The 18,232-nt window shown below is 47.2% G+C and overlaps 1 protein-coding gene across 5 annotated transcripts in view; it reads right to left on the bottom strand.

The window, feature by feature from the left end:
- IDE (insulin degrading enzyme) overlaps positions 1–18,232 on the bottom strand; it is a 202,357-nt gene that overhangs the window by 118,735 nt on the left and 65,390 nt on the right. For all 5 annotated transcript variants that reach the window (XM_077455220.1, XM_077455217.1, XM_077455218.1 and 2 more), the window contains exon 6: positions 10,896–11,008. In XM_077455220.1, coding sequence (XP_077311346.1) covers positions 10,896–11,008 — 113 coding nt within the window. The remainder of the gene's footprint in view (positions 1–10,895; positions 11,009–18,232) is intronic.

Genomic DNA, 18,232 nt, shown 5'->3' with positions numbered 1-18,232 from the left:
CACAGATAAGGTGGCATGGATGGGTGGCACAGATGGGCACTGATAGGTACCACTGATAGATGGGACTGATGGGCACTGATAGGTGGCACTGCTGGGCGGCACTGCGAGATGACACTGATAGGCACGGATATGTGGCACTGGGGTGCAGCACCTTTGTTGAGGCAGATTGTGGGCACTGCTGGGTGGCACTGTGGGCACTGCTGGATGGCACTGTGGGCACTGCTGGATGGCACTGTGGGCACTGCTGGATGGCACTGACGGGGGGCACTTTTTTAATGTGGCACTGGCAGGGGGCAGGTGGGCACTAGCAGGGCTGGCCATGATCGGGACTGATGTCCCGATCACGGCCGCCGGTGATCGGCTTTTTTTTTTCTCCTCGCGCTGACAGCGCGAGGAGGAATAATAGCCGATTACCGGCTCCGTTATATCACATGATCAGCTGTCATTGGCTGACATCTGATCACGTGATAAGGGGTCGGGATCGACCCCTTGCACGGATCGGTGATCAGGCGAGTCTCGTAGACTCGCCGATCACAGAGCGCGCCGCGCGCGCGCCCCTCAGGGGGCGCGCAGGGCGCTCGTGCACGGGACTACGTCTATTGACGTCGTCCCGGAAAAGGAGATCCGCGCTGTAGCCGTCATTTGGCTATAGCGCGGATCTCAAGTGGTTAAGGGACCAATTTCCCAACCATTCTCATAGACCAGTGATGGGCAACCTTTTTGGCGTGGTATGTCAAAAATCGGCAAAAAATCGAGCATAACTCACGTGGTGTGTCACTTCGACAAAAAAACATAATTTTGCGCAATTTATAGTTTAAACTACAAAAATGCATAATTGAAATATATAATTGTATTTAATAAACCAAAAACAAAATTATTTAACATACCTGCTTAGTAACTTCTTTGTTCATCAGTCGATTTCGTATGTTGCCCTTGATATTATTGAACTTGTTTGGGGTGGCGTGAACCAGGGCTGTGGAGTTGGCTGCTTCCAGCTCCACGTCCTCATCAACATGCCGCTCCAGCCTGCCTCTACTATGAATATTCCTAGTGACGCGAGGGCGAAGATTATGAATATTCATAGCGGGGGCGGGCCGGAGCGGCATGTTGAGGAGGACGTGGAGCTGGAAGCAGCAGACTCCACAGCCCTGCCGTGAACTGAGATAAGTGAGGGGGAGGGCGAATTCTTTAACTAACCTGCCTATTAGTGACTTTTTTGTTGCTGAATTTCATTGGCTAAATCTTCAATTGAAGGTTGGTATTTTGTACACTTCAGGCCCAAGAAAGCGCTACTAACCTCATCTGTCAATCTGTTTCTTTTGTTGGTTTTGATATTATTTAATGCTGAGAATAAGGTCTCACAAAAGTACGTAGAAGGAAAAATTGTGAGTAAAGCTGTTGCTATGGGGGCGTGGCCTGACCTTGCATGGAGTAGGACGTGTGTCTCCGGAGCTCCGCCGAATGATCCTGTCTCCCACGCTGATCCTGTGACACCACAGCACAAATACTTACCTGAATACGTCTGGAAGGCTTCCCTTCATCCCGGTGGACATGTCTCCCTCGAAATCCCAGCGATCGGCGGCAGCGCGGACGTCTCAATACCGCCGACATGTGAGTGAGGAGGGGGAGGAAAATGGCGGCGTGGAGGAGACGGGAGGGTCGCATGCAGCGGGAGACACGGACAGGCTTCTTGAAGCCATTACATTGTGCCGCACGTCCCTTACATCCCAAATTGAAGAAGTGCAAATGGACATCTCTTTAATAAGGCAGGATTTTCAGAAGCTGCGTGACCGGGTGAGGGAAACTGAGACCCGCATTAGCAATGTGGAGGACGCTCTCCCGCCACTGCAAACTGATGCTGACCACATGCAGAAGCAAATAGACCTCCTGCTTGCTAAGCAGGACGAAATGGAAAATCGCATACGCAGATGCAATATCCGACTGATTGGTCTTCCGGAAGGGGCTGAAGGTAAAGACCCCACAACTTTTCTGGAACAATTGCTGATAACTACCTATGGCCGGGAGTCTTTTTCCCCCGTGTTGACGGTTAAGCGCGCGCATCGTATGCCTGCCAGGCCTCCACCTCAAGGTGCACCCCCGCGCACATTCATTGCAAAACTCCTGAACTATAAGGATAGAGATGCTGTCCTGCGCATGGCTCGGGAAAAGGGTAACATCCCTATAGGAAATGCTAAAGTTGCAATCTTTCCTGATTTTTCAGCGGATGTCCAGAAACGCCGGCAGAGTTTCCTGGAGGCTAAAAGATTGCTGCGTGCACAACAAGTGAAATACTCTATGCTATTCCCAGCGCGCCTCAGGGTGGAGGCAGGGGACCGGGCACTTTTCTTTGAACAACCCAGGGAGGTCATAGCATGGTTGGAACACAGAGCGCCTCGGGATGGAGCTGACTAAGAACCTGTGGGACGGGTGAGCTTAAAACTTTTTTACTTTTCCCCTGGTGTCCTGGAAATATGGCATGCTACCTGATCCCTTTATCCTGCTCCAGCATCGCTAGGATGCTTGCATCTGTGGCGTCTGTTACTCTTATGCCTTTTCTACTTTGGGACTTGCTGGACTTTCCGATTCTGGACCTAATAGGGGAAGAACTTTTACGCATGCTGATGGTGTCAACGTTCATGGAACGAATTTTTTCCTTTTTTTTTCTTCGTGTCCATATTGAGGGACTTTTTCTGAAATACATGCCTGTTAGTTTATTTCAACAATTTTGGGGGGTTTATTTTTTCCTTTTTTTTTCTCCCGGAGCAAGGGGAGGCATGTTAGTCCTACGGACTGATTGCAGGGTGCAGCGGAAAACTGCTCTATTGTCTGCTGGGACTTCTTATTGCCATGGGGGAGTTGGTCACTGGGACCGGACAGCAACTGACACTTTTGCCTCTCTACCCAGGTCACCGCTGTGTGCCGTTATGCAGGGTGCTCTACTTTACCTGGCCTTCTGGTACCGGTGGCCACGACCCTTTTTCAGATTTATTGTTCTAGGTTTTCTAATTCACTGACACTGGTTTTCCCAGCCAGGCATGTTTGGTTTTTGGGGGAATATACCCGCACAAGTTGGGGCAGGTGCAGGGTAGGGTGGGGGGAGGGGGGTGGATTGGTTTGGGTTTACATACAGAAGAGTAATATGAACAAGCTGGAGTACGTAATTGGATTATGTGTGGCTTTTGACGACTGTTTTTTGCAACTACTGACTAAGCAGTCCCTATATGGGCTCGATCAAGCACAATTGTATTGGGGTGCGCTTACGGGAGGGCTGTTAGGGGGAAAGCTGAATGCACTCATTACTGTATATGACTCTATATGGCATCTATACGATTTTTTGTTTGGAACGTGAGGGGCCTGCGTGATAAAATCAAGCGCGCGGCAGCTTTCACGTTCCTCAAGAAGCAAAGGGCGGAGGTGATGGTGTTGGTTGAGACCCATGTGGAGGGTGGACTGCAGATGGCCCTTAAGCGCCCTTGGATTGGGTGGGCATTTCATTCCACCCACACGTCTCACTCGAGGGGAGTTTCGGTACTTGTAGCTAAGTCTGTCCAATTTGAACTTTGCGAAGTTCTTACTGACCCGCAGGGCAGGTTTGTTTTTCTGCATGCTAAATTGTATGGGGAACCCTACCTTATTATGGCCTTTTATATCCCCCCTCCATTTAACATGGCGTTGGTTGTTGAGGGACTGTCTTATGTCCAGACACCCGGCGGTTCCTGTTATCTGGCTGGGGGATTTCAACACTACGCTTAATCCTTCCCTGGATAGGCTCAAACCCCCCGAGTTGATGGTGGGGCAGGCTGGGACCACTAGGCTGTCCCGGCTCTTAGCCACCATTCATCTTGTGGACACTTGGAGACACAAATTCCCTCAAAAGAAAGAGTATTCATGCTTCTCACCCACACATGGTTCTCTATCACGTATTGATTTTATATTAATATCTCAACAACTCACTCCCAGACTCAGGGAAGCATTGTTTTGCCCCAGACTACTTTCGGACCACAGCCCCTACTCTATAGTGCTTGATGTACCCCTGGGTAGGCCTCCGCGGGCGTGGCGGTTAAATCCGTTCTGGCTGACATTATTACCCGACGATGGCACTATTGAGGGGGAGTGGATAAGATTGAGGACAATGACCACACGGCCTCGGATCCGGCCGTGTGGGATGCATTTAAATTGCATGCTCGTTCGGTACTGACTACCCACATTAATAGGCTCAAGGCTGATTCGGCTACTGCCTTTGCTGGGGCTGAAGCGGATTTGAGCTCCATGGAACACACCTACATAAACAACCCGTCTACGGCAAACGCCGATGCACTTAGACTACAGTCGAGGGTGGTTTCCCAACTGCACCATGACAAGGCCCGACAGAAACTTTTTTTTACCAAACAAAAATATTTTGAATCTGGGGAGAGAGCTGGTAAGTTGCTAGCATACTTAGTGCATAAGGAAGACAGACCCCCGATTGTTATCTCTTTGCGTGGACAAGGAGATACAATGATCACGGACCCCTCTGAGGTAGTGGCTAGATTTCGGGACTTTTTTGCGGACTTATACACCACTACAGTATCCGACGACACTACTCAGATGGACAGCTTTCTAGCTCAGGTGTCCCTCCCCCAAGTCACTGAGGAACAGGTGCAGGCTTTGGAGGCCCCCCTGACCACTGATGAAATAGTGTGTGCTATTGCGGAATTTGCAAGATCCAAGTCACCGGGGTCAGATGGTCTTCCCATTGAATTTTACTCCTGTTATCAAGAAATACTGGCGCCTCGGCTTCTTGCCCTCTACAGGAGTCTTTTTGATACACTGACACTGCCTCCATCCATGAGGGAGGCAACGATAGTTTTAATACCCAAGCCTGGAAAAGATCCAGGTTTCCCAGAATCCTACCGCCCAATCTCCCTATTACAGGTTGATATTAAGATTTTAGCTAAGATACTTGCTACTCGATTGAACGGAGTGATCCTTACCCTGATCCAGGCTGATCAAGCGGGCTTTATGCCGGGTCGGAATACGTCGTTCAATCTACGCAGGCTCTATATTAATTTACAGGCAACGCATGAGGCGGTGGGTGAGCGGGTGGTGGTGTCACTTGACACGGCCAAGGCATTTGACTCTGTGGAATGGGGGTATTTGTGGAGGTGTCTCGAAGGATACGGCTTCGGCCCTAACTTTATTCGGTGGGTGAGACTATTGTATCATCACCCTACGGCCAGGGTGGTGGCAAATGGGTGGTCCTCCCGGGCGTTTGACCTCAGTAGGGGTACCCGGCAGGGGTGCCCACTGTCCCCACTACTTTATGCCTTGGCTGCAGAACCTTTAGCGGTATCGATCCGTACAGACCCTGAGATCAAGGGACTGACGGTGGGTCAACTAACGGAGAAAATCAGTCAATACGCTGATGACACGCTGTTATACTTGGCAGACTCTGGCCCTTCCCTCGCAAAGGCCCTGCACATGATAGAGTGGTTTGGTAGCTTTTCCGGTCTTCGTATAAACTGGGAAAAATCCCAAATCTTACCTATTGACAGTTTTCCACAGTCAGAATCTCAGGCCAGCCTGCCTCTTCAGCGAGTGGGAACTATTAAATATCTGGGTGTATATATCTCTAGGACTCCGGCAGATTATATTGCACTGAATATAGAACCTTTATTCTCCCTAGTGCGCACCAAGCTTCAAGCCTGGGCTCGTCTCCCCCTTGGGGTTTGGGGGCGCGTTAATCTTATTAAAATGGTTTTATTACCTAAAATACTGTATGTGCTGTGGCACGCCCCGGTATACTTACCGCTAAAATATTTTAAATCCCTTGAAAGTCTTCTTAGACCCTTTGTATGGGGGAATAATAGGCACAAGCTTGCTTGGCAAGCTTTGAAAAGCCCGACTGATATGGGGGGCATGGCTCTTCCAGATCTAAACCACTACTATGTTGCCTCACAACTGTCTCAACTTTTTCATGTGGACAAGACTGATAAACAACGGTTTCTTACCCTTCTCTGCCCCACCTGGGCTCAAATTGCAGATGATCCGATAGCTGCTGTCTCGACGGGGGCTGGGATCTCTGCACTAGAGCCAGGTAAACACTCCATGCTTTTTCACTACAGAAGGATTTGGGATCTGGCATCCACTAAACTGAATGTTATGTCCCCAAATGACTATACACCACTTTGGCATAACAAACAATTGCCAGAACGTCAAAAGATCCAGAGTGTTCAGTTATGGGTGTCGAGGGGCATATACTACATGCATCACCTGCTTCACCATGGCACTATTAAAACATTCCAGACGCTGCAGGAGGAATTTGGTATTCCAAACAATATGCTATTTCAGTACCTTCAGGTTCAGCATGCACTCAGGGCGCAATTGCCGCAGTCATTGCCTCAGCCTGCTCCCAACCCTATTGTCGCCATAGTGAAGGATACTGATCCCAAAAAGCTTATCTCGTGCTTCTATGGTATGCTTGCGGCCCCTATCTCGGCGAGACTGGCATATGCCCTAAAGTCCCGCTGGGAGGGTGATGTAGGTGAGCTGACAGATGAGGAATGGGAGGAGGCCCTGGGGACGTGCAAGCTGGTGTCCCCTAGGCTCCAAGACAGGCTTTCCCAAATTTACATGGTGCATAGAGCGTACCTCACCCCCCTTAGGACCGCCAAATATAATACGAATCAATCTGTGTTCTGCCCGATATGTACTGTTGAGACTGGGACATTTTTCCACCTTATCTGGTCTTGCCCCAAACTGCAGGAACTTTGGATACAAGTAGTATCCTTTCTACATGACGTTATGGGCTCACCCTTGGCCCTCGACCCCAAACCCTGTCTCCTAGGGATATTCCCCGAAGTATTGGATAAATTTACCAAAAAACTTTTCTGCAGGAAACCTTGTTTTCTGTTCGAAAAGTAATAGCTAGACAGTGGATGAGACCACTTCCGCCCAGGGTGGAGGACTGGAAACGGGAAGTTAATTCCACGCTCCCATATAAAAAATTCATATATAAAAATAGGGGATGCCCAGCCAAATACAATAAAATTTGGGATAGGTGGTTGCAAGAGGCTGCCACGTGTGATCAGGAACTTTGATGTAATGTTGAAGTAAATGCAATGTATGTGCTATGACTTTGTTTAGCTGTGATCCATACTGTCTACTGCAACGGAGAAATGTTTCTTTATTTACTGTTATGGTTATGACGCAACACCTTTTGATTGTTCAGTGTTTGCCACTGTGATTGTACTCTCTGCAATAATGTTCAATAAACAATACATGTTTAACCCAAAAAAAGCTGTTGCTATATTTGTCAGGGTGCTAAAAGTGTCTGGTAGTCTGTTCCAGGCACTCCAAATTTCCTGTTCGTAGTGGCACTCATCTTTATTCTCCAAGCGGCCCCTTTCCAGATTCTCCAGCTTTGACCTCAAGTCGACAAACACCTGAGCCCAGATGCTGTCTTGAAATTCTGCAAGCTGCATCTCCAAATCATCTATTTGCATCCATTGGAAACCATTTAATTCCAAACTATTGTAGACTACTACATCAGGATACTTAATTTTCATGGTCTGTTCTAGGCTTCTAAATTGACTAAATCTATCAGTAAACTGGTCAAGTAACGAGTCTAAAACCTGCTGGTACTTCATATGCAAGAGTTCCACTTCATTTCGTACAGCTGCACTGGCCTTCTCAAAATGCTTTTGTACTCGAGGAAAATACTTATACGTTTTAGTTTCTACATCTCGCTTGAAAATTTTTACTTTACTTTCAAAAGCTTTTATGTATCCAAACATAACATCAATACTTTTGCCAAAACCTTGTAACTTTAAGTTCAGTTCATTAACATGAACAGAGAGATCTGTAAAAAACATCAGGGTGTTGACCCACTTATCAATGAGCTGAGGAAAGTTTCCCAGATCCTTCTCTTCAAGAAATACCTTAATTTCTTCAAAGCACTCCACAAAGCGCTCAAGAACCTTGCCTCGGCTCAGCCATCTTACATTATTGTACATCAGCAGTCCACTGTAGGTGGAATCAACCTCCTGTAAAAGTGCTGAAAATTCTCGCTTGTGAAGGGGGCGAGCAGCTATTAAATTAACTATTTTTGTTAGAACTGACATTAAGTCATTTAAGTCAGTGAATCCTGCCTTGGCACATAAAGCCTCCTGATGGATAATACAATGAAAAGGCACAATCGCATGTCCAATAGCTTCTGTAAACAATTTCACAAAACCAACGTTTTTCCCCACCATGTTTGGGGCACCATCTGTCGTCACTGACACAACTTTAGATATATCAATGCTTAGGTCGCAGAATGTTTGCATAACAACCTTACATATTTCGCTTCCTGATGTACTTGTTGGCACTGATACTAACTTTATCAACTCTTCTCTCATTGTGTGACCATCAGAATATCGACCAATAATGGCCAACTGAGCATGCGATGTGACATCAGTAGTTTCATCAAGAGAGATGGAAAAATATTTACAATTCCTTATGTCTCTCTTTAATTGCTGTTGTACGTTTGTGTTCAGTCTCATTATTCGGTCTTTTATGATATTTCTACTGAGTGGTAACTCAGATATTCTCTTAATAATTGCATCTTTATTCTGCATATCATGAAATAGAACTGGCGCACATCTTAGGAGAGTTTCTTTAATAAATTCTCCCTCATTAAGCGCTTTTGCATGCTGAGCTATGGAGTGAGCAATGCTCAAACTTGCTGAGTTTAAATTTGTAGAGCCTTTTATAAATTTAAGGATGGAGTTAGATTGGCTCTTGTAAAGGTGTAGCTTCCTGGAAATGTATTCCCTCCTTTCATCCTCACGTTTTTCCAAGAGCTGGGAATGATTAGTTTCAAAATGTCTATTTATATTCCACATTCTGCTTACTACCGTTTCAGTACATAGAACGCAAAATGATCTGCCATTTTTTTTTCTATAATGCCATACATCTCGCTCCATGTCTCTTGAAAGGGTCGGCCACTGCTACTACCACTCCCTTTACTTAACCTTTGTTTTTTATTTTTTGGGTGCTCCATCAGTGGGCCACTGACAGCAGATTTATAGATAGCTTGTTAGGCTAGTTAACCCCTAATTGGCCAACACAAACCCCCCCTCACTTATCTCAGTTATTGTGGGCAATCACAAGTCCATGGAACCCCAATAGTTGCTGCTAATGGTGCTCACAGTTCCCCTTGGCACTCCGCTGTTCCCTGCTGTGGTGCGGTCGTAACCGGCAGTCCCAGGAGTCTGTGCCGGCCTGACTGGAGAGAGGCGCGCACTGTAACCGCGCTCCTCTCCTGCGGGTCCTCCCTCGCCGTGCTGATGACGTGTGTGCGCACGGCACGCGCGCCTTACCAGCAGCCCCTGCGCTCAGAAAGGGGCGGCGATACAGTGAGTGAGTGTGGGCGGGGGAAATCGCACGTTCCGTCCCCCGTTCCTCCAGCAGAGATTCTTTCATCTTCGGCGGCCGTGCAGGAGCCGAGGATGAAGCGCTGTGCGTGTCACCCCCAAATGGCTACGCGTGTCAGCACTGACACGCGTGTCATAGGTTCGCCATCACTGTCATAGACAGTCCATTAGGGGCAAAGTTACACTAACAGAATGTCATTATGATAACAGAAGTGATATAGTTCTAGCTTCAAAAATAAAAATTAGGATTCCATTTCTCTGAAGGAGAGTGGTTTCAAAAAAAATATGAACAAAGTATAATCCTCTATTGCATGTATCGGTACTTGTGTCAATCCAGAGTACAAAGTGTAATTTCTGTCTGCTCCCTTGTTCCATTGCGATCTGCACCGAGTCATTTCTGACAAGTTTTAAAAAGGTAAAAAAAAAAATAAATAAAAAAAAAAAAAAAAATATAACCGGAGGGAGCTCTAGCACACAGCTTATGGTCGACAGCCTGAACCCTGTTCCTGTGTGGTAGGAGAGATTGAGGGGTGTTCCCTTTCTCCAATCAGGTCTCCCTAACCTCTGCAGCCCCCCCCCCCCCACTGCTTTCTGAAAGCTCAGACAAGCGGTATAAATTCCGCACTGTGACCAGCTGAAGAGAAGACCAGACAGAAACTGTTACAATTTATTTAGTAGTATTGGCTTCATCTGTACATGACCCGAGGCCAGTTGCTTCGCTAAGTAAGGGTTTACAAACAATTTAAAATAAAAATACTCTCCCTGCAATACTCGTCCTAATAACCCACCATCTCCGACTTCAGGGCCATCAAAGACCCATCACATAAGGCTTCTTCATCAAACCATTCCTGTTTTCGTATTGCAGGAAACAGAGCTACATGTCATTTTGTACAGCACTCACAACCCACAATCAGTGTTAGAAGCGTTCTGTTGTATTACACAACCACTCCGAAGACCCATGAAGAAAACTTTGTATAAAAGCCATGTACACCTTTAAAATTGATTAAAAAGGGCACATGGCTGCTTTAAGTGAGGAGGCACCAACTTGGAGCTGTGCTTCTAAATATAAATTGTATGCAAATGAGTCGGACGCTTATTCTGAGAAAAATATACATATTTTTCCGTGCTGCTCTACCCCCTCGCCCTCCTGATTGGCTGAGACACAACAGTGGTGCCATTAGACCCCGCTGCTGTCAAAGTCAGTTAGCCAATCAGGAGAGAGAGGGTGCAGGGCTGCACAGCAGCTCCATGTCTAAACGGACACGTGGCTCTGCAGCTTAGTTCGGGTGCCCCCATTAGCAAGCTGCTTGCTGTGGGGGGCACTCAACAGGAGGGAGGGGCCAGGAGCAGGCACGAGGGACCCAAGAAGGAGGAGTATCAAGGCTGCTCTGTGCAAAACCACTGCACAGAGGAGGCAAGTATAACAGGCTTGTTATTTTATTTTTTTTAATTCGATTTTACAATTCACTTTACCACCATATTAGTACTGCGGTCTCTTACCTTGAGGTATTGCTGTGTGAAGGGATTTTCAGGAAACTCTGGGACAGGAACATTTTTATTCTTTACTTCTGCAAACAGCTTTACCAGCAAATCTGTCAATTCATCCAGAGTTTCTATGGAGCAGAAGATAAACAAAAGTCATGATTTAATTTTAATAGGACTGCCAACAAATGTTTGCTTTTGACAGTAACGCAAATACTTGCTAAAAACAAGCCTAAAAAATTTTTTATAAAATGAAATGGATTTTTGCAACATGGATGTCCATAATAAATATAGCACAAATGTGTACAGGACAGTACCGTATATACTCGAGTATAGGCCGACCCGAATATAAGCCGAGGCCCCCAATTTACCCCCAAAAAAACTGGCAAACTTATTGACTCGTGTATAAGCCGAGGGTGAGATATGCCTGTCCATCCCTGTGTGTGTGTCCGTCCCTGTGTGTCCGTCCATCCCTGTGTGTGTGTGTGTCCATCCATCCATCCATCCCTGTGTGTGTGTGTGTCCATCCATCCATCCATCCCTGTGTGTGTGTGTCCATCCATCCATCCCTGTGTGTGTGTGTCTCCATCCATCCATCCCTGTGTGTGTGTGTCTCCATCCATCCATCCATCCCTGTGTGTGTGTGTCTCCATCCATCCATCCATCCCTGTGTGTGTGTGTCTCCATCCATCCATCCATCCCTGTGTGTGTGTGTCCGTGTGTGTGTCCGTGTGTGTGTGTGTGTGTGTGTGTGTGTGTGTGTGTGTGTGTGTGTGTGTGTGTGTCCAGCCTACCTGTGTCCCGAGCCTCCGTCCCGTGCCTTGCCTCCTTGCCTCCGTCCCGTGCCGTGCCTTGCCTCCTTGCCTCCGTCCCGTGCCGTGCCTTGCCTCCTTGCCTCCGTCCCGTGTCGTGTCGTGCCTTGCCTCCGTCCCGTCCCGTGCCGTGCCTTGCCTTGCCAGGATCGCCTCGGCGGCCATTCTAAAATTCAAAAGCCCCGCCTCCGCCTGTGATAGGCGGAACACTGAATTTCCCAGCAGCCTGTGTTCCGCCTATCACCGATATCGTCTCATCCTCGTACTACGGACGAGGATGAGACGATGTCCGTGATAGGCGGAACACAGGCTGCTGGGAAATTCAGTGTTCCGCCTATCACAGGCGGAGGCGGAGAAGGAGGCGCGGCTTTCAAATTGTAGTATGTCCGCCGTCTGTCTGCTCGATACGCTGATCGAGCAGTCAGACGGCGATGACTCGAGTATAAGCCGAGGGGGGCACTTTCAGCCTCAAAAAAGAGGCTGAAAATCTCGGCTTATACTCGAGTATATACGGTAACTTAAAAGATAATGTGCATGTATCTGGAACGCAATCCCACATACCTACAATGTTGCTTTCACCTGGGTTCCTATGCTCACATGTTCTGGGAATGTCCCAAACTCACTGCCTTCTGGTAGGATGTTTTTGATAGGCTTTAAACGTCTATCCCAGTTTCTGAATTAGCCCTTTTGGGGCTACATGACAACGACCAACAACCACACCATACTAAATTGCTCATATCTTAGCTTCTGTATTATGCGAAGAAAAAAACTTTATTGATGTGAACTTCCACTGTTCTTCCTGTGGTGTCCTCCTGGGAAGCCATGGTGGATTTGGCCCTACTCTTGTATAAGCTAACCTACACAAACCGGGGTTGCCCCTGAAAAGTAGGACACAGTCTGGCTCCCCTGGACATCACAACAGTCAACCCACATTGTCAGAGTGTGGAGGGCTTACCACCCCCTCCCCCTCATTTTTTGTTACAATTCTTAACTGTGTTTTGCACTTAAAGTGGAGTTTCACCCATATAAAAGTCAGCAGATACAAAAGCACAGCTGCTGACTTATTAAATCTGACACTCACCTGTCCCACAGTCCAGCTATGCGGGCGTACGAAGCACCACTCCTCCCCCACCCCCCTCTGCAGCACTGGCATAGTCACTGGGGGCGCCCAGCTGTTGACAGCCGGGTACACACTGTGCATGCCAAATGTGACATGTCAGGGGGTCACCTTCACTTAAAACTAATTAGCAGCCCCTAATATTGGATGAAGATTCACAGAGGCTTCCTGATAACATACCCAGAGATATGCAATAAATCTAGTAATATCTGGGAAGTAAATTTATTTTGGGAGATTGTCTTTCAAGGATCGTGGTGATGGTTAATCGTCTGGAATAATTATAAATTTACCCTGTATACTTCTCTTTTGGAGTGGATTTTCCTTCATCTTTTTTGTGGCTGCCTATTTTGTCAAAAGTGGACCATGTATCAAGTTTGAAAGATTTTCAGAATATATAAGCGCCATTAGTGTTTAAATATTTATTTTGGACACAATTTTGCTACACTTTTTATTATAGTTGTAGTAGTATAGAGAGATATCTAAAGCTGTTTGATTATTTCTAAATTTTTGCCAATATATACACATATACACGCACACTTCTTTTTGCATGTAAAAAATTTGCATTTTTTTAAATTTATTTATATCGGGGACTGGAAAACATTGCACCAGCGATCAGCAGATTGCAAGTGTCTTACAGGGCACCTGCCGACTGTCTGTGTTACCTGTCTGCTCATGCTTTTTTTTTTTTTTATATAGTACAGGCGGTCCCCTAGTTACAAACATTCGACTTACAAACGGAGGCGGCGACAGGAAGCAAGAGGAAATCTACCCCTAGGAAGGGACATTCACTCCTGTAATGTCACGTACACACAAATCGGAATTCATCGGAAAAAGATCTGATGGTTTTCCTGTCGAAATTCTGCTCTGTCTTGCCTATACACGGTCACACCAAATTCCGACCGCCAAGAACGAGGTGACGTACAACATATACGACGGGACTAGAAAAAGGAAGTTCAATACTCAGTAACCAATAGCTTCCATCTCCTAGTTGAATCTGAGCATGCATGAGTTTTTTTTTTTTTTCTTTTTTAATACGTTTATTTCATTTCACAAATTTTATTACAAGCAGAGAAAAGAAAAAACACCTATATCATAAATATATTAAATACCCATTGGAAGTGGGAGTATTTAATCTCTATCCTACCCCTCCCATAGTAACATAAAAACCAACCATCCTATTTACGTTACATTCCAAAAATCCACCCCCCCCACCCTCCTGGCCCTCCCATTCACTTCCTAGTATAAGCGGATGGGAGGGAGGGGAGCCCCTCTAAAGTCTATGAACCTCGGCAATTTCCATTCTGTATATTTCGCCCATTTTCTCGAGCCACTCCCTTACTTTAGGGGGTTCTACCTTCCATTTTTTTGCGATCAGGCTCTTTGCCGCATTTATCAGGTGGATTGTAAGGGAGTTCTTACACTTTTAATGAGTCTATACCATGGAAAAGGGAGACCCAGGGATCTTCGGTTATTTGATTTTTAGTTATCTTTATATAGCCTAATATTTCCCTCCAATAATTTTTAATCATAGGGCAATTCCACCATATATGTGCCATATTCCCAAGTTTGCTCTGTTCGTATTTTGCCACTATGTCCGGTGTCCTATACCACCTAGCTAAACATTTATAGTTTGTTTCTTAATCATCTTAATATTTTATTGAAGACCCATGCACCAGCTTCAACATTTTATCTATATTCTGCTCATCACCACATGGGCCTATTTATTTTTCCCCATTTTTTTTTTTTTTTTTTATACAAATGTCGGCACCTCCACCTCACCATCCCATACTAAGATCTTATATATCTGCGAGATCACAGCCCGAGAGGTTTTTCCCTCACAGATCCTCAAAAGCTGTCAATTTCTCTCAGTCTCTCAATGGTCGTAGCATCACCAAGACTAAATGTCTGAGCTGGAGGTACCGCCATTCATTTAAATCAAACAAATCTTTTTCTTTTTCTTTAGTGCTTCTAGTGTTTACTTTCCCCCCTTTTAGTATATGTCTCAATTGAGCATTTCCTTTTTTATCCAATTCCCTCCCATAGTGTTTTTACCTGGTGGAAAGAGATTGCTCTCTTTTAAATGCATTAGTGGGGAAATAGATTTCCATTTATTGTGTTTGTGTACTACATCCCAAACTCTAATCACATTCTTTGTCAATGTAAGCGTTTTTCCCCTTCCAGTGTTCTATATTGTGGTGGTGTCCAAATATTTCTCTCTAAATTTGTGTCTGCTAAGCTGTGCTCGATTTCTACCCATCTTTTTTTACTAATTTTGTCCATGCTACTACCCGTGTTAATACTGCTGCTTCATAGTATTTTTTAATGTCTGATACGCTTAGCCCTCCTTGGTCTTTTTCCAATTGCAGGATCCTTAAGGATATTCTGGGTCTCTTATTTTGCCAGATACATTTTGTAATTAGGAGTTTTAATGGTTCTAAAATACGCCGGCGGAATATAAAATCAGGAGCATCTGGAATTTGTATAATATTTTAGGCAATATAACCATTTTTAGGGCGTTTATCCTTCCCATCCAGGACAAAGGTTTTATTCTAAATCTCCTTATTTCTTCTTTGAATTCATCCAAAAAAGGTATGTAGTTAACCTGATAAATCTTATCAATTGATGATGTCAGTTTTACCCCTAGATATTTAAATTTCACTCCTCCATAAGAAGGGAAATTCCTTCTGGATACTCCGCTATTCTTTTAGGGCAATATTTACATTTAACACTTCTGATTTCCCTGGGTTGATTCTGAAGTTGTATAGTCCCCCATATTCTTTGATTATCTTTAACAAATTTGGCATTGAAATTCTGGGGTTGGAAAGGTAAAACAGTAAGTCATCCGCAAATGTGGCTAACTTGTGTGTTGCCTCCCCAACTCCCACTCCCCTTATATTGGAGTTTCCCCTTACCGTCTCCATAAATGGATCAAGTGCCAACACAAATAATAATGGCGACAGAGGACACCCTTGCCTGGTTCCGTTGTACATCCTGAAGGGCGGGGATAGTATTCCATTGACTTATAGCAGCAGGTGGGTTGTTATAGAGTACTTCTATTCAACTCAAAATTCTAGGGCCAAAACCCATTCACTCCAGAGTACCCATCATGAATCCCCAGTCTGTTGAAAGCTTTTTCAGCATCAATCGACAAGAGTAGACTGAGGATTCCACTCTCCTGCATTTTCTGGAGCAATAGCAATGTTCTTACTCCATTATCTTTTCCTTCCCTTCTTACTACAAATCCCATCTGGTCTGGATGGACTAAACTCGGCATTCATTTTTTTATCCTAAGGGCCAGCATTTTAGCAAACAGCCTGGTGTCTGTGTTCAATAATGAGATTGTCCTCTTTTTCCCCTTCTTTCAAAACCGTGGTAATTGTAGCGATCAGAGCTTCTTTGCTCAACCCATATCTACTTCCCAGTCCATTAAAATATGCACAGAGGGGGGCGTGGCCTGGACATGGCTGGATGAGGACGCTTGTATTCGGAGCTCCCGGCCTTCTCCCAGCTCTCGGGGCCTATCATGATCTGACTTTTATCTTTTGCTCGAGGCATGTCCGCTAGGAAGAGGAGAACCGGGGGGAAGACCAGCCAAGTGAGACCGGGGGACTCCGGAGGCTCTATCTAGCACTACTTGCGGCAATCCCGGGATCCCCTCCGCTGCCTCCAATATGGCAAACCCACGTGGGGAGAACGGCGCGGAACTAAGGAGCCGACCGCTGTCGCCCGCGGCCTCGGCTGACTCGGACTATGTCGGATATCCCCCCCTGCCTTGCACTCGAGACCGGGAAGCCCGCTGATGAGCTCCGCGGGTCCCGGGGGAACAGCCGAGATCTGGGCACTTCTTAAAGCCCTCCCCACTAAAGCTGATATTGAGATCCTCATCAGCCGTATAGACGCACAGCATCGCAAGGACATGCAGGAGGTGAGGGGGGAGCTGGGCTCAATAAGAACTAGGCTGACAGCAGAGGAGTCGTCTGTGGCAGACCTGACGAGCAGGGTCTGCGCTCTGGAGCGCCTCCAAGATGCCCATATCGATGCCGCTATACTGCTCCAAGTCCACCAGGAAGAGTTGGAGGACAGGAGCAGACGGAACAACCTCCGCCTGCGCGGCCTCCCGGAGGCGACCGGACCTGAGGACCTGGCGGCCACCGCCACTGCCATCTTCCGAGCGCTGCCGGGGGACCCCTTCCCCCGACCCTGGAATTTGATCGAATTCATAGAGCGCTGGGACCGAAGTCGCAGGATGTCAACAGACCAAGGGATGTGGTTTGCCGTCTTCATCACTACTCCCATAAGGAACTAATTGCCCGCAGAGCGTGGGAAGCGGGTGCGACAGACTTTGATGGAGCGACGATCAAGATTTTGCCGGATGTGTCTAGAGCCACACTACAGGGGAGAGCCATGCTCCGCCCGGTGCTGGATGCGGCCCGTCGGAGGGGTGCCACCTATAGCTGGGGATACCCGTTGTCGGTCACGTTCCGGAGGGATCAACGGTCGTTTTACCTCCGCTCACCCAGAGATCTACCCGATCTGTTCGCCTTTCTGGATATGGAGCCCCTCAGTGTACAAAACTGGCTGATGTTCCTTCCGCCGCCGGGAGGCCGCTCTGGATCGCAGTCCCTGCAGGGGAATACCCGGCCAGGACTTCAGAGGCAGCGCCGACGGCCACGGGTGGCTACTCCAGAGGGGACACGCGAGTTGTGAGGGTCTTCCCCCCCCCCCCTTTAGGGGGAGACTAGAACCACCATATGGGTGTTCCCCTTGCCCTGGCTGAATTCTGTCCCCCCCAGGCCCTTTATGTTCCTGTTTAGACATTTGCCATTTCCTATGTGCAGGCGACGTTGCCTTGCTGGGGTGGGGGGTGGCTGCTGTGGGGGGGGGGGGGGGGGCGAGTGATTGAGGTTAACGCTCAATGACGCCTGCTGCCAGTTCATGACGGCCTATTGTTGTGACTAGATGACTGCTCCCCTTCCCCCCCCCCTCTCCTGGTTGCCTCGCACCCCGAGACGGGGATGTCTCTCTCCCACCACGCCTGGAGCGCGGCCCCTCCCCCCTTCCTCTGGATGTTCTCATGTTCATGGACTGTTCTGCGGCTGTGGAACTTATGCGGCGGTGTCCAGGATCTGGAGTCCCTATGAGGTCCACACTGGGGACCGTGGGAGGGGGTGGGGCTTAATCTGGTATGACACCCGGAGATGACACAGCTGACGCTTCCCCTGGGTTTGGGGAGAGAGGCAATGGTTCCATGGGGTGGGGCAGGCCTTTTTTCTCTCCCCCGCACCTATGAAGAGACCGCCCGGCATTGGACTCCTGGCTGAGGGGGGCGGGGGTGGGATACATTAGTTCCACATTTGCTCTCCTCCTGTTATATCTTTTTATGTTATATACTTTGCATGTTGTTTATGTGCCTTTTGGTTATATGT

Source organism: Lithobates pipiens, unplaced genomic scaffold, assembly GCF_037356315.1.
Source record: "Lithobates pipiens isolate NorthernLeopardFrog02 unplaced genomic scaffold, aLitPip1_a1.2 Scaffold_25, whole genome shotgun sequence".
Classification (NCBI taxonomy): domain Eukaryota; kingdom Metazoa; phylum Chordata; class Amphibia; order Anura; family Ranidae; genus Lithobates; species Lithobates pipiens.
The sequence above is the reverse complement of the archived record's forward strand: the minus strand, read 5'-3'. Positions and strand labels throughout refer to the sequence as shown.